The 16,709-nt window shown below is 43.9% G+C and overlaps 1 protein-coding gene across 1 annotated transcript in view; it reads right to left on the bottom strand.

Moving 5' to 3' along the window:
• The window catches only part of LOC133408904 (kinesin-like protein KIF3B), a 48,263-nt gene that overhangs the window by 17,312 nt on the left and 14,242 nt on the right, over nt 1-16,709 (bottom strand). The window contains 3 exon segments of the mRNA XM_061688271.1: nt 13,287-13,388; nt 13,492-13,553; nt 16,419-16,623. Coding sequence (XP_061544255.1) covers nt 13,341-13,388; nt 13,492-13,553; nt 16,419-16,623 — 315 coding nt within the window. The 3' untranslated portion in view covers nt 13,287-13,340.

Genomic DNA, 16,709 nt, shown 5'->3' with positions numbered 1-16,709 from the left:
CACCCTTTTTGGAGTCCTTAGAGATGGGGCTGGAGAGCGCTCTCGCTGGGGACTCAATCGTTCTGCTAGGGGACTTAAATGCTCACGTGGGCAATCACAGTGAGACTTGGAAGGGCGTGATTGGGAGGAACGGCCCACCCAATCAGAACCCGAGCAGTGGTCTGTTATTGGACTTCTGTGCTGATCACGGATTGTCCATAAAAAACACCATGTTCAGGCGTAAGTGTGTCCACACATGCACTTGGCACCAGGACACCCTAGGTCGCAGTTCGATGATTGACTTTGTGGTCGTGTCATCGGACTTGTGGCCGCATGTCTTGGACACTCGAATGAAGAGAAGGGCGGAGCTGTCAACTGATCACCACCTGGCGGTGAGTTGGCTCCGATGGTGGGGGAAGATGCCAGTCCGATATGGCAGGCCCAAACGTATCGTGAGGGTCTGCTGGGAACATCTGGCAGAATCCCCTGTCAGAAGGAGTTTCAACTCCCACCTCCGACCGTACTTTGCTCATGTTCCGGGGGAGATGGGGGACATCGAGTCCGAGTGGACCATGTTCCGCGCCTCCATTGCTGAGGCGGCCGACCGGAGCTGTGGCCGTAAGGTGGTCGGTGCCTGTCGTGGCGGCAATCCCTGAACCCGTTGGTGGACACAAATGGTGAGGGATGCTGTCAAGCTGAAGGAGGAGCTTTCTTGGCCTGTGGGAGTCCTGAAGCAGCTGATGGGTACCGGCTGGCCAAGCGGAATGCAGCTTTGGTGGTCGCTGAAGCAAAAACTCGGGCATGGGAGGAGTTCAGTGATGCAATGGAGAAAGACTTTCGGACGGCTTCGAGGAAATTCGTGTCCACCATCCGGCGTCTCAGGAGGGGAAAGCAGTGAACCATCTACACTGTGTATTGTGGGGATGGAGTGCTGCTGACCTCGACTCGGGATGTTGTGAGTCGGTGGGGAGAATGCTTCGAAGACCTCCTCTATTCCACCGACACGCCTTGCCATGAGGAAGCAGAGTCTGGGTTCTCTGAGGCAGGCTCTCCTATCTCTGGGGTTGAGGTCACCGAGGTGGTTAAAAAGCTCCTCGGTGGCAAGGTCCCAGGGGTGGATGAGATTCACCCGGAGTTCTTAAAGGCTCTGGATGTTGTGGGGCTGTCCTGGTTGACACGCCTCTGCAACATCGCATGGACATCGGGGACAGTGCCTCTGGATTGGCAGACTGGGGTGGTGGTCCCCCTTTTTAAGAAGGGGCCCCCGAGAGTGTGTTCCAACTACAGGCGGATCACACTCCTCAGCCTCCCTGGTAAGGTCTATTTGGGGTTGCTGGAGCGGAGGGTCCGTCGGGAAGTCGAATCTCAGATTCAGGAGGAGCGGTGTGGTTCTTGTCCTGGCCGTGGAACAGCTCTACACCCTCGGCAGGGTCCTCGAGGGTGCATGGGAGTTCACCCAACCATTCTACATGTGTTTTGTGGACTTGGAGAAGGCGTCCGACCGTGTCCCTCGGGGAGTCCTGTGGGGGGTGCTTCGGGGGTATGGGGTATCGAACCCCCTGATACGGGCTGTTCAGTCCCTGTACTACCAGTGTCAGAGTTTGGTCCGCATTGCCGGCAGTAAGTCGGACTCGTTTCCGGTGAGGGATGGACTCCGCCAAGCCTGCCCTTTGTCACAGATTCTATTCATAACTTTTAGGGACATAATCTCTATGCGCAGCCGAGTCGTAGAGGGGGTCCGGTTTGGTGGCCTCAGTATTGCATCTCCGCTTTTCACAGATGATGTGGTTCTGTTGGCTTCATCAACCAGTGATCTCCAACTCTCACTGGAGGGGTTCGCAGCAGAGTGTGAAGCCTCCAAATCTGAGACCATGGTCCTCAGTCGAAAGAGGGTGACGTGCCCTCTCCAGGTCGGGGATGAGATCCTGCCCGAAGTGGAGGAGTTCAAGTATCTTGGGGTCTTGTTCAGGAGTGAGGGAAGAATGGAACGGGAGATCAACAGGCAGATCAGTGCAGCGTCTGCAGTGATGCGGACTTTGTATCGGTCCGTTGTGGTAAAGAAGGAGCTAAGCCGAAAGGCGAAGCTCTCAATTTACCGGTCGATCTACGTTCCAACCCTCACCTATGGTCACGAGCTGTGAGTCGTGACCGAAAGAACAAGATCCCGGATACAAGTGGCCGAAATAGGTTTCCTCCGCAGGGTGTCCGGGCTTTCCCTTAGAGATAGGGTGAGAAGCTCGGTCATCCGGCAGGATCTCAGAGTAGAGCCGCTGCTCCTCCACATTGAGAGGAGCCAGATGAGGTGACTGGGGCATCTGATTCCGTTGCCTCCCGGACGCCTCCCTGGTGAAGTGTTCCGGGCACGTCCCAACGGGAGGAGACCCCGGGGACCACCCAGGACACGCTGGAGAAACTACGTCTCTCGGATGGCCTAGGAACACCTCAGGATCCTCCCGGAAGAGCTGGATGAAGTTGCTGGGGGGTCTGGGCGTCCCTGCTAAAGCTACTGCCCCCGCGACCAGACCTCGGATAAATGGTAGAAACTGGATGGATATCTATGTGTGGTTTTTCTTTATGCATTTAGAACATATGACTTGTTTGAAAGAGTATGAAACATTTTGGACACGTAACTTTTCATCAAAATTTATACAAAATGGAATAAAAATGTTTTTTTTTTTGTTTTTGTTTTTTAACTTGATAGCGCTAATACAAATTGGGGGAGGGGGTCAACAGTCATTTTTGCAGATATCACAGCACAGCATAACTTCGCTCCTCCAGTGACAGATGTGTCTCTCTTGTCCTGTAATTAGTCTGTGGATATTCAAGTCACTCGTCTTTGTTCAATCTTTTTTGTGTTCGCATCAATTGCGGTGTGGTATGTGTACGGGTTCTGAGTTCTTAAACTTGTGACTATTTGAAATCCTTGTTTTTTAAGTTACTTTGCCTCCAGTCTCTTTCAGTTGGATTTTTTAACATTACATCTTTTACATTTTGAGTGCTTGCTGCGAAATCTCCAGGATGCTTTGCTGCATTTAGGTCCACCAGACTCGGTCGGCTCCCACCACACCATGCATGGGGACAAAATTGCTAAAACCCTTCTGCTACTAAACATGTCGTTACATGGATTTTGGTAAAAACACATTAGTATTAGCTGGCTAGGCACAGAGCTTGCTTATGTAACAGGCATGCATACGCTGCATTAAAAGGCTTGGGGCCAGTGAAAATCTCAGCAAATGTCGTCATTGGACAATGATGCATTATGAGTCTCCCAATGCACCAAGACAGCAATCTTCGAACACACCCAAAAGTCTCTTGTTTCAAGGTTTTAGCTCAAATATGGACACTTTTGAAATACTGTAAGAAAAAGCTGAACACTTATAAGTAATAAGGAACTCAAAAAGCTTATTATTGCTCAACAGGAAGTGCTCCCAGTGTAGTGTACATGGCTGAGGTCTGCAAAAGCTCATACCGTCACACACAACACTTTCCTTTGGTTTGTGTGTACCTACTTACAGTAGATGAGTAACAGCATATGGTGAATCACAGAATGACAGTTACAAGTGCTGTACATGTTATACACCCACTTTTTTAATGCACGCGCACAAACAAAGCATGAGGCCGATTGCATGATGGGACCACGTCAACAGAAAGTGAATGCGTGGTGTGTGGCAGGCATAGGTTGCTGGGTGTTCACCATTCATGTTCACACAGATGTTTTGTTCCTGGTATTCTGGCAGACCACATCTGGAAGCACCTCAGGCCTGTTTTTTTTTTTTTTTTTTTTTTTTAAACTGCTTAGAGTTGAACAAAGCAGCCATATGAGTCACATCTAGCTATTGTCTGGAAAACAAACCCTAATTTAAACACTTTATACGTGGTTTGAAAAGGTTTACATTTTACTAAAACATTAATATAATTGGACTTGATACTTCAATTATCACATTTAATGCAGCCCTATGAGGGGCACAAGCCAGTGCAAACTGTAGGCCGGTCCCAAGCCCGGATAAATGCAGAGGGTTGCGACAGGAAGGGCATCCATCTTAAAACTTTGACAAACAAATATGAGCGTTCATCCAAAGAATTCCATACCGGATCGGTCATGGGCCGGTTTAACAACGTCCGCCACCGGCGCCGTCAACCTGCAGGGCGCCGTTGCAGAAGCTACATTTCCCCATGCAGTTCTAAACCATGAATTAATTTCTTCCCTTTGTCATCGCGTACCTATCCACCCCGGACGGTGTATAAAAAGATGCCTGCAAAATGACTGATATTTCAGGAGTGCGGATGAAACGCGCACAGATGGAGTCAATGGCAGAGGAAGGGGCAGATGTGTACAGAACATTTCGTGAATTCCCATGGACATACAATAACAAATTCATGTTACTTGCCGAAGTCCTCACAGAACAGTTATATTCCGGACATATTGTACATTCAGGAATTTACCAAAGTTAACACGACAATCGCCAGCTAAGCTAATTCTCACAACTCAGCCAGCAAACATACAGTTGAAACCAGATGTTTACATACACTATATAAAAAGACAATTTATTTTTCCTCATTGTCTGACAAGAAATCAGACTAAACTTTTCCAGTTTTGGGTTAATTAGGATGACCAAAATTATTTAAATTTTCTACATTCCAGAATAATGAGAATGATTTTTTTCAGGCAATTTTTCATTACTTTCTTCAAAGAAATAATTTTACAGACAGTAAGATTACTATCCCTTTAAGCAATTTGGAAAAAACCCATTCGATGTATTTTCTGTGGAAGCGGTTTATTGACATCATTTGAGTTAGAGACATCTGTGGATGTATTTGAATTTAGCACACCTTAAACACACTCTTTGTTTAGCATCATGGGAAAGTCAAAATAAATCAAGATGTCAGGAAGAGAATTGTAGACTTGCAAAAGTCTGTTTTATCCTTGGGTGCAATTTCCAGATGCATGTAGGTGCCACATTCATTTGTTCATACAATTATAAAAGCAAGTATAAACAACAATTTCCAGCCATTGTACCACTCAGGAAGGAAATGGCTTGTGTCCCAGAGATAAACGTTCTTTGGTCCGAAATGTTTCATATTAACCAAAGAAAAAAGTAAAAGACCTTGTGAAAATGCTCACTGAAGCTGGTAAGAATGTGCCATTATCCACAGTAAAACGAGTACTCTATCTCCATGAGCTGAAAGGCTACTCTGCCAGGAAGAAGCCATTATTCCAAATGAAATATTAAAAAGACAGATTACAGTTTTCAAATGTACACAAGGACAAAGACCTTAATTTTGGGAATCATGTCCTGTGGTCTGACGAAACAAATTGAACTGTTTGGCAAAATGAACATCATTACGTTTGGAGGAAAAAGAGGGAAGCTTGCAAGCCTGAGAACACCATCCCAACTTCAAAAGTCAGGGGTGGAAGTTTCATGTTGTTGGGTTGTTTTGCTACAGAGGGACTGGTGCACCCTGCAAAATATATGGGAAAATAACATTATGTGGAAAAACTGAAGGAACATCTCAATACATGAAGCCAGGAAGTTAAAGCTTAGATGCAAATGGGTCTTCCAAATGGACTATGACCCAAAACATACTGCCAAACTTGTGACAAAATAGCTTAAGGATTAAGTAAATTTTTGGGAGCGCCCATCACAAAGCCCTGATCTCAAGCCTACTGAAAATGTATGGGCAGACCTGAAACGGCATGTGCAAATAAGGCGGCCTACAAACTTTCCTCAGTTACACCAGTTCTGTCAGAAAGAACAGGCCAAAATTCCTGCCAACTGTTCTGAGAAGCTTGTGGAAGGATTTCCAAAACATTTGACCCAGCGAGAAAAAACGTGTCTTTTGATATAGTGTATGAGAACTTCTGGTTTCAACTGTAGATCTAGCTAGCAACATGTTTTTTGGCACAATAGAATAAATGTGTGTACACTGTGCATGCATGTGTGCAAGGGAACATAGACAGGAAGAGGCAGGAAAAAGGAGAGATGAAGCTGAAAAGTATAAAGGCCATTGCACCGAATTTGTACCATTTGCCTACTCAGGAAATGGATAAATGCACGATGAAAATGAACTGTAAAATATTTTTATTAAGCAATTCGCACTGCACATTGATCTGATTGCAGATTTAATACATAACATTTAAAAGATGAACAAACTACCCTGAACAATGGAAAATTAGCTTTGGTTGCCTATCCACGCTTCATAAAATTAGACTTTACAATGGAATGGAATTTAAATCCTTTATAAAAGTTATTTTTTTATGCATTTGTGTTACTCCTTATCCCAAAGAAGTATTCTTTGAGTTTATTGTCATTAAAACCAAGTTTAAAATCACATTTTAGTCATGTCCCTGGGTTTTTTAACTAACAAAAAAAGTTAAAAATGTAAAACAAATTTTAATTTTGGAAATTGGAAAAATCCATGAATAGGTGAATCCAGCAAAGGTGAATCCATGGGTGCCGAACCGCAAGCATGTGAAGGTCGACTTTATTCCTCAAGTCACATGGTCCACTCTACAAGCCATGGAAAGGCTAAAAGTATGTTATTTTTCTGTAAATTTGATATTTCAGATATGACTGAGCTATGTGTGTGTGGGGGGGTGGGGGAGGAACTGTATGCGCAGTTCGAATATGCATACCACAAATGTCACGTGTGAACCCCCTGTGACCCGGAACGAGTGTAAGTTCTGGTGTCACATGGGGCTCAGTTCCTACAGAATTTTCTCACGTGAACACGAGGATTGTGTGACTCTGGCAGTCCTTCGGGATTTGTAGAACCGCAGTCACATACATAACTTTTGTTCTAGGTCATCCCTGCTGACTTTTTTTATATATATTTATTTTAAAATATGTTCTTTGTTGGAAAACACTAATGTGGATAGTGTCAACCACAGGTGGGTAGGAATGCGCTACATTTACTCCATTACATCTAGTCAAGTAACATTTTAGATCAATTGTAAGAGTAGTCTTAATGAAGCACACTTTTTACTTTTACGCGAGTATTTATGTATAGAAGAAATGGTACTTTTACTCCATTACAATAATCTACATGCCGCTCGCTACTTTCATTTATCAATAATTGCGTGTGCTATTTTTAGAATTTCGTTTTCGAGTTCTGAATCAGGTGCCGTTGCTCCAATCCACCGTGATTACCACAGTGATGTTTGACTCAAATTCACCAATCGAAAGACAAGAAAGTCACATGTCCGCACACAAAGTCTTCTATTGAGCTTCACGGGCCAGTCAAAGTGAGTCGTGCTGTGACTCATGTTTACATGAGAAGACTATGAAAAACAACAGCTTTAACATGCAGTGTGTAGTTTAGTCATTGGCCAAACTTGGATATTTCAGCCCACTTCTAACTTGACACACACACACACCTTATAAATAAGTCTGGTCAGCAAAAAAGCATCTTCATTCAGTAATTTTAGTGGATAAAGCAAATGTTTCTGTAGGGCTCTATGCATTTGGTTCTTTACCCCACTTTTAAATGGTGGCAGGTGTGTGAGGACTCACATTGAACATGAGTTTGAAGGTGATCTGTTACTTCTGAACACAGCCACATGCCAGTTCTAAAATTGAGTGCATCCTTGTGCAACCAGATTTTTTATTTTTTATTTAAACTGTATTAAACCAGGTAAAAGACCAGTTAAAACAGAACATCTCTTTTCGAATGGTGACGTGACCAAGAAGGCAGAAATGTCTTCCATTTTCTAATAATTGCTCCCACAGTTGATTTCTTCACACCAGGGCTGCTTACCTATTGCAGATTCAATCTTCCCAGCCCGGTGTAGGTCTACAATTTTGGTTCTGGTGTCCTTTGACAGCTCTTTGGTCTTGGCCATATTGGAGTTTGGAGTGTGACTGTTTGAGGTTGTGGACAGGTGTCTTTTATACTGATGAGCTCAAACAGGTGCCATTAATACAGGTAGCGAGTGGAGGACAGAGGAGCCTCTTAAGAAGTTACAGGTCAGTGAGAGCCAGAATTCTTGCTTGTTTGTAGGTGACCAAATACTTATTTTCCACCTTAATTTGCTAATAGATTCTTTAAAAATAAGACGTGATTTTCTGGATGTTTTTTTTTCCCTCTCATTTTGTCTCTCCTAGGTGAGGTATACCTACGATGAAAATTACAGGCCTCTCTCATCTTTTTAAGTGGGAGAACTTGCACAATTGGTGTCTGACTAAATACATTTTAGATACATTTTACATACCACTGTAAGACCATTTCTTCGAGCTGAATTTGCCTTAATTTGTTATTTTAGAAAGATTTTATTTTATAGAATATTATTTTTTTAGATTAAGTGATATTGTTCACCAATATCTGAATTTGCATTTGCATTTCATATTATATTTATTTTCATTTTATTTAATTTAATTAAATTTTATTTAACATTCATGCTCTGATTTAAAAAATAAATCAGAAGTTCCTCACGAGTTACTCAGTACTTTTGTCACTGAGTACTTTCTTACTGTTACTCAAGTAATTATTTGGAAGACTACTTTTTACTTTTACTTGCGTCATATTATTCTAAAGTAATAGTAGTCTTATTTTTGGCTATTCTACCCACCTCTACTGTCAGCATACCATTAGCACAAATGCCACATAGTTATAGTTCAGGTAATTGCCAATCTATGGCAAAAACTCACTTCTGCTACTTTCACTCCTGTAGCTACTTTAAATGAGGAGTTTAAGTCCAATAAACGAAAGTTACGTATGTTCTATGAATCCCGAATGACCGCCAGAAGGTGGTGATGTAAGGACTGAATATTCCCGCTGGGCATGCGCAGTTCGAATATGCATACCACAACGGTCACGTGTGAACCCCCAGGTGACCCGGAACGAGTATAAGTTCTGTGAGAGGATGGTTGGGCTCCCACGGTCATGGTGTTCAAGACCATCCCAATAAAGGTCCTACTCAGAGATTGGCTCAGACAAGACCTCTCCATGCTGATCCCGAGGCCACATGGGCAAGGAGTGTGGAGGGATCCTGCACAACCCAAGCCCGCGATGGTGCGCGGATTAGCAAGACGTCCCGGAATAGCAACACCTTCACGCCCGCTGACTGTAGGGGTGGGAGAGCAGCCTACGCACATCAAGTGGAGGCCTTCAGTGAGAGAGAGAGCGAGTACAAAGGGGAGCACTGGGAACCGCCAATGATGACCCCTGTAGGCAAAACGGACAAGTCGCCAGTGATGACGTTCAACAGGAGCCTGAAACTAGGAGTCTGTCACGACAGTCACCGCGACACAACAGGAGACAGGGGCGAACATATAGCAGGGGGTGGGAACGGGGAAATATAGAGGGGTTCATGGATTCATCTGGGATATCACGCCACTATCAAGGCTCTAAAGATGTCACCAGGTTTCATGCGCCCTAACAGTTCTCTCCAGCGCCAACACTGCGGGTGAACAACAAAAAAACACCCCCGGTCCCACCGGAACACTTTGGAGAGTCCTTCCAGAGGTCCCTGTCAAAGGAGGTTGTGCCACCCACACCTCGTGGCAAGTCTGAACCAGAAAGGACATCATCTGCCTAAGCTCCCTTGACACGAGACCAAAAGCCTGAAAAGCTGCGTCACTAACGCATAAGTCAGAGGATCTTCACTCCTCCCGCAGGGATGCAGAGAGTGAACGCGAGCTCAGGCAAGGAGACACCAATACAGCTCGTGAGTGCACCAGCAGCACAGAACCCAGAGAGAAGGTCATTGTCGTGACTTATGGGCTCATTGTTGTGATAGGCTATACTGTACGCCTACTACTGTCTATGCTGAGCCAATCAAATTACGGCCACGTGTTTAAAGTTATAGTGGCTTATAATAATATTAATTCACTGCCAGCCTTCCCAGTTAACATGGATATTTGACTTCTTAAGCTGTCAATGGCAGTGAATGTGTTCAATATACTTTTTAAGAAAGAAACCTCTGCCTCGCTGTTGATGAACACTGACTATGACGCTACTTTATTTCAATGTTTGTCATTCTGGTGGTACTTGGAGATCCAAGTATTTTTGGAGATGATACCTTATGTGAAATATTTGAGAGGCACTAATCTAAATACACTATTTCAAGTCGGCCTCCTCCATTTAAAAGCAACACAATTGTGAGTACTTTATACAGTATACTGTAGTGTCATGCTGGTTCCATGTACCTTGCATCTCTTCTAGGACCAGTAAAAGGGGTGAAATCTCAATGCACGAGAGTGAGTGAATGAGCCTCGTCTATCAGTCAGTGCAAGACAACTAGTAAACAGAGAGAAAGAAAGAAAGAAGCAACTGAGTGTGGAGGATTTCATAAATTGTTTTTTATGTTTGTTTGTTTTTTAATACATACAGCATCGCAGTTTTGTTCTGTGATTGCAGCTCATCATTTTGAAGTTGCATTTCAGGTGTGTACTCAATTAAGTGTGTACTTAATTCTCCTTGATGTGTAGATGGTAGTCCTTACTCTGTTCCTTTTGTCTTTGTTTATATTTTTAGTTTTAGGTTTTTGAGGTTAACTACTCCAACAATTATGGTCCAAAAGAGCATCAAATTCATTTTTTATTATTTTTTAAATCAATGGGTTACATGAAATTTGTGCTGCCGGCTGGCTGGCTCCCCATTGCGTGCATGAACTGAGCCACTATGTCCATGACTCCTGGGCCACTTTTCCCCACCAGTCTGCCCCTGTGCCAGACAGATGGCATCATCATCCCGAGCAAGTGCTGACACTGGCAGGGGAGACTCTCACAACTGCCGAAGCAGTAGAGTGACACTCTTGCATGTAGACAGTTCACCTCAGAGGCGGGCTGTCGCCCAGTCCTCACCGTCCGAGAGGCGCCCGATGCATTGGCAGGCTCACCACAGCGTCATGATCATCTCTGCTGAAAAGAAGGCAGCCGCCCAGAGGAAAGCATGCAACCGCCATCCGTGGACAGATATCCAGAAAAAACATTCGCAAAAGGTGGTCAGGACCGAGGCATCCTGGGTAGGGGCCAAGACCACCAGTGGCCTCAAGGAGGGTACCCAAGGCAACAACAGTGAGAGTCTTCCATTGTGAATGGCCAAACAAGACCCCGTACACGATAAACTCAGGGAAGGGGGTGCGCACGCCACCTACACAGCCGAGTCGTGCAGCAGTAGCAGATGTGGGACACGTGGCAGCATCAGCTTACGCAACAAAGTTGTAAGCTGAGGGAAGGGGGTGCAGACACCGCCATCTCAACAAACGAGAGATGCGCAACACCAGCGGCTCACTTTGCAAAGCCGCAATAGCGTAAGCTGGGAGAGGGGATGCGAATACTGCCATCACCAGCGAAGGTCACAAATAAACGCATACATTAGTCAACCGAACAGACGATCTATGCCCACAAGTTGCGCAGCATGAGAGGCCTACACTAAAAACTGATGTGGGAACCAAAATGCCTGCGTAAACTGAGGGAAGGGGGCGCATGACACCTACACCACATACGCCAGACGTGTAACACCAGCGGCTCACTTAGCAAAGCCGCAACGCCGTAAACTGGGAGAGCGTATGCGAACACTGCCATCACCAGCACAGGCCACAAGTAAACACATAAATCAACCAAGCGAACAGACAACCGTTGTCAAAAAGCCAGGGAAGCCCAGCAGATGTGGAACCAACAAAAACAAGTCAGAGAAGAGTAGTTCGGGCTCCGAAGCCGCCCGGGCGCCAATGCCAGGTCAACAGGACAGACAGCAAACAACCACTCCACGCCACTTGCGGTAACTGGTCTATCTGCAGCCCACTATGAAAAGCCACAACGCCCTTAGTCCATTCCATCAAATGCCATGAATCCATAACACAGAACTCCACCGACCAGACAATAAGAGTCAACAAACGCCATCTAAATCCAACAAGAGGGCACGGATGGTATCAACTCCACCCATGGGTCACTATGAGAAACGCAATGCTGCAGTCTGGGACAGGGCCTGTGAACGTCGCCCTCGCCAGCGAACGCCATGAACAACAGCGAATGAACCTTAAGGAACAGACAAAAACAAGTGTCACAAAGCCCCAGAAAGGTCAACAAATCCCACCCAAACCCCGCAGAGATGGGATAAACAAGCAAGGCAGGGTTGGGCAGCCTGAGCGCAAATACCAGGCAAATATCAGTCCATAGCTATCCAGTCCAGCAGGACGTGCGGTGACAATCACACCCACAGATATGCATTGTGCCTAGCACTCTGTATTTTCAAACGTTGCTTATAAGAGAAGTCGCAACGCCATAGGCTCGGATAGGGGAGACAAATGCCGCCTTCGCCAGCAAAAAAGAGGTGTAACGAACAAAATAGGAGGCACGGCCAAGTAGCCCGGCGCTAACACCAGGCTAAATCGGACAATTAATACTTATGCCACAAGACGTGCGACGGTGTGGTAACCATTCCAACGTGAAGAACAGAGTCAACAACCTTACCTTAGTTGCATTGGGACAGGTTAGAGAGTCGTTCTACCACAGCAGGTCTGCGGCTCCAAACAATTTCTCAACACAAACCAAATTATCTTCGCAGCGTTTGGAGGGTGAAGCATCGCAGCTCCGACTTAACAGTCACAAGGCTACCAGCGACGGGGAAATTACGTCTCATAGACTATTCCTAATTTTCTCCAGTTGCTATATCCAGCAGTATGCAAAAAGGCATGTGAGACAGTCAGCAGGGATGAAAGAGAACCAATGGCATGAAAAATAAAGTTGCCTGAGATGGGTTATTAGACAATTTTGAGAAGTTCAATATCTGTATTATAATATTTGGAGTTGAAAAAAAAAACAACCCGGAAATTGAAGTTTATTTTGAGAGCGCTACAACAGGCAAATGGCACCCATTCAGTGGAATGGCCCATAATACTGTAAACTTGGGTGATGTTCTGTACTGTATGATGGGGCTCTTGGGTCACAGACGACTACATTCTTAACCATCCGCCAGCCAATGTTACCATCGCAGCTTGCAATATCATACTGTCAAGATTTGAGGTTTAGTAAAATGGCAATCGCTAAAAAGTATTGACAATGGCGCAATGTTGCAACTCTCAACTAATCTTCCTCAACTTGAAAACTTGACATAGTATTTATGTAAAAGGAAGAGGTTTTTGTGAGTGGAGTACACTTTCCTATCAGTTACCACTTGTTCCAGTGTCACAATAACAACATTTCCTGTTGCGATATCATACTCCATTTCATTTACCATATTGTGGTGACAAGTTTGATGAGCGATGTTTTCCCAGTACCAGTAACCATTGTAGTAGAGGAGAGACAAAGAAGTTTGATACACTTCTACAAGAGGTCCTCCCCACCCTCATCATCCTGTTGACTTACCCATCGATCGCCACTTCCGCATCCAGTTCCTCTTCTGTTTCCTGCTTTTCTCCTCTAGTATGACACATCTACACAGGCAGGCCCGGCAATGACCCCAAAGCCCTGGAAGGCAAACATGGAAATACATTAGCATTTCTCACTGACCTTGTGGCTGATGCTGTGGCCATACGCATTTGTTACATGAAACCATTAGAATGAGACAAACCTGTTCACGTGTCACAGCGTGGACCGCATTCTGCATCTGAGGGAGCTGTGTGGAAAGAGCTGCTGGAGAACACACATGAAGAAAAAAAATTAGTAAGAAAATCTAATTACATTAACCATCCTGTGATGTTTTCTTATCAATCACTTCCCAGTCAAAATGGCCCCTCAGCTTTTGCTGATTTACTAACTCATGAAATAGTGTTGTTTCATCTTTTTCCATCCATTTTCTGAGCCGCTTCTCCTCACTAGGGTCGCGGGCGTGCTGGAGCCTATCCCAGCTATCATCGGGCAGGAGGCGGGGCACACCCTGAACTGGTTGCCAGCCAATCGCAGGGCACATACAAACAAACAACCATTCGCACTCACATTCACACCTACAAGCAATTTAGAGTTGTCAATTAACCTATCATGCATGTTTTTGGGATGTGGGAGGAAACCGGAGTGCCTGGAGAAAACCCACACAGGCACGGGGAGAACATGCAAACTCCACACAGGCGGGGGCAGGGATTGAACCCCGGACCTCAGAACTGTGAGGTAGACGCTCTCATGTTTCATCTTTTTATTAACTGAAACTCTATTGGCAATTAATTTACTGAATTAACCTGAATTGTTGATTTAGGTTGGTGGAAAAAATAAGCCTTGGTAAGAAAATATATATTTCACCTATATACAGCTAAAACTTTATACCCATGGCAGAAAGTACTGGAGGTCATTTAATTTCCCAACCAGAATTGCCAAATGTAATAAACAGACAAAAACTCCCATTTTCACATGAACCGCATATTATACAACTCATATCATATTCAATAACATCATTAATTTTTGTATCTTTACATACCAGAAAAACAAAGTCATATTTCGTACACTATCTCCTTGCAGTCACGGAACACCTCCAACTCATTATCACTCGGTTTTTTACTTATCTTGTGTCATGCTTGTCATCCTGACAACTTCCTGCTGACAGCCAGCATCTGCTCTCAAGTAGGGGTGAAGACCTGAACACATTTCCATTATTTAACAGGAAAGTAAGAACCTCAGCTGGGTCCTCTCCTCAACACTGCCATCTGTTGGTTCCATCTATTCAGCTGTACGATTATGTTGTCCTTGGCTTCTGACACGTCTTCCTCTCAAGCATCTTCACTGTCAATTTCATGGTTTGGCTCTACATCTATACTGTCATTATTGGATGTACACAGTATATACATATAATGAGGTTCGTGTTGAGTAATTTGCTTTTCCCCTGTGATGCGACTGCCATCTGTTGGTCTTCCAAAAGATTAATCAAGTCTAGATTTCTTTGTTTCTATCTCAAGTAAACAAATAGTGAGAAAAATCAGATAAAATTGGCAAATGAGTCCTGACAAAAACATGTACTTTTAGAAAAATAACCTTTGGAGGAGGATTGCTTTGCCCTGTCACTGATGTGAGAACCCGATTAATATTGTTTTGGGAAAAATAAGGATACAGAAAAGCAGCTCGAAGGATATGACATCATACCTTCATTGATCACTATTGACCTAGGTAGGAATATCAAGCCAGTCCAACAGAGTCAAAAGACACATTTAACAGAGCAAATCTGCACTACTTTCATTCCAAAATTCTGTCAAATATGGGGGGGAAAGTCAGCACAAACACCCTCTTTTATTGACTCAGAGCCATTTTTCTGAAACACAGAGAGCAACACCCAAAAGTCCTTTCCCCCCATCCTCTGAACTGAGACAACAATACTGCACATAAAACATCCAGTCTCATAAACTACACTAATGATTAAAAAGTGACATAAAATAATTTAGGCGTGTTTTCTCACACAAATTGGCTCCGATTGGTTGGAGGTTACACATGTTGAAGGGATTCATGCTCGAGGATAAAATGGCTGTAAATTCTTTAAGTGTTTAGGGTCTTGAAATTTCTCAATCACAATCGACAGATGTAAATCCCTTAGGCCAATTTCATATGTTCATCTTGTCACATGTATTGATGCTGACAAGCTGCCGGTCAGACCAAAGAAAGTTGGAACTATTCGGCGAAAGGAAAGTGAGGACATATTTGTAGATTAGCAAAGTATTAAAATGACGTTTTGTTACTTATTTGTCTGGTTTAGAAATCAAATGATTGTTGTGCGAGTATATTCTCATACATGGCTGTGGTTTGTAATTCTTAATCTCACCTGTGCATTATACACTGTACAGTTCTATAAAATAAACATACAAACATGAGATGGCAACGTAAAGCCAAGATTTTAAAACATCCTAGCGGCTGGTTCAATGGAGAATTTCTTTGACACAACTCTGCCCCCCTCTGGCAAAACACAAACTAGCCAATGAATGAAATTAAAACAGGAAGAGAAACAAATTCCCAAGCTTGTTTAGTATACATGAATACCAAAAATAGAAAACGTTCAAATATATTTTCCCAAATATTACACAGGCAAATTAATAAGCAATGTAATGCAACATACTAGAAAAACTAATTTAAAAATCATAAACATTGTTACACAATAGAAGAAATTAAACCTTGAACAGGGTATGGAAAGCAAAGTAATTGAACATTTCATAAAAAGATAATGCAATACTCAAATGTGATCACACATTTTACGTGCATCACATTTATGCGTACTGGAGTTCAGTCTCTGCTGGCTCATATTTCAGCAACAAAAGTTACATAAGAAAAGTTGTTGGCAGATTCTACCTTCACTTGGGAACCAGCCCACGGGATTGTGGGTAAATTGGAGATGTAAGATTGTGAGGGCTGCATGAAGCAGTGCGAGTGTTGGACTGTTTACTTGTTCGTGGTCGACTGAAGGATAAAAGCCATGGGAAACATTTAAATCAATCGAGTAGAATGGCCAAGCTAAACTAAAAGCTACCATTTCCAAATGAGTCTATTTAAATGAAATACAGTAAAAATTAATGTGTTTCTTTTACTTACCCAGACTTTGATTTCCTAATGCTTCATTTGTACTGGCTAGAGGTGAAAGGCTACCATTAAGTTCTGATGCATCCACCTCAAGGTCCTCCTCATCCCGAAGGGCATCCTTCAGAGCAGCCACCACCTTTGGGGCGATTACTGGCTGCTGATAGTTTTTGGTGGTCCGAGATGGCATATCCATGCCTAGCAACAGGATATTCTCAGCCTGACAGGGGTTGACAAGGACAAACCATGTACACAGTGTGCAAACTTAACGATGAAGATTAAAATATTAAACTCACTAAGAAAATA

This window comes from Phycodurus eques, chromosome 1, assembly GCF_024500275.1.
Source record: "Phycodurus eques isolate BA_2022a chromosome 1, UOR_Pequ_1.1, whole genome shotgun sequence".
NCBI lineage: Eukaryota > Metazoa > Chordata > Actinopteri > Syngnathiformes > Syngnathidae > Phycodurus > Phycodurus eques.
This window is presented reverse-complemented; position numbering and strand designations above follow the sequence as displayed.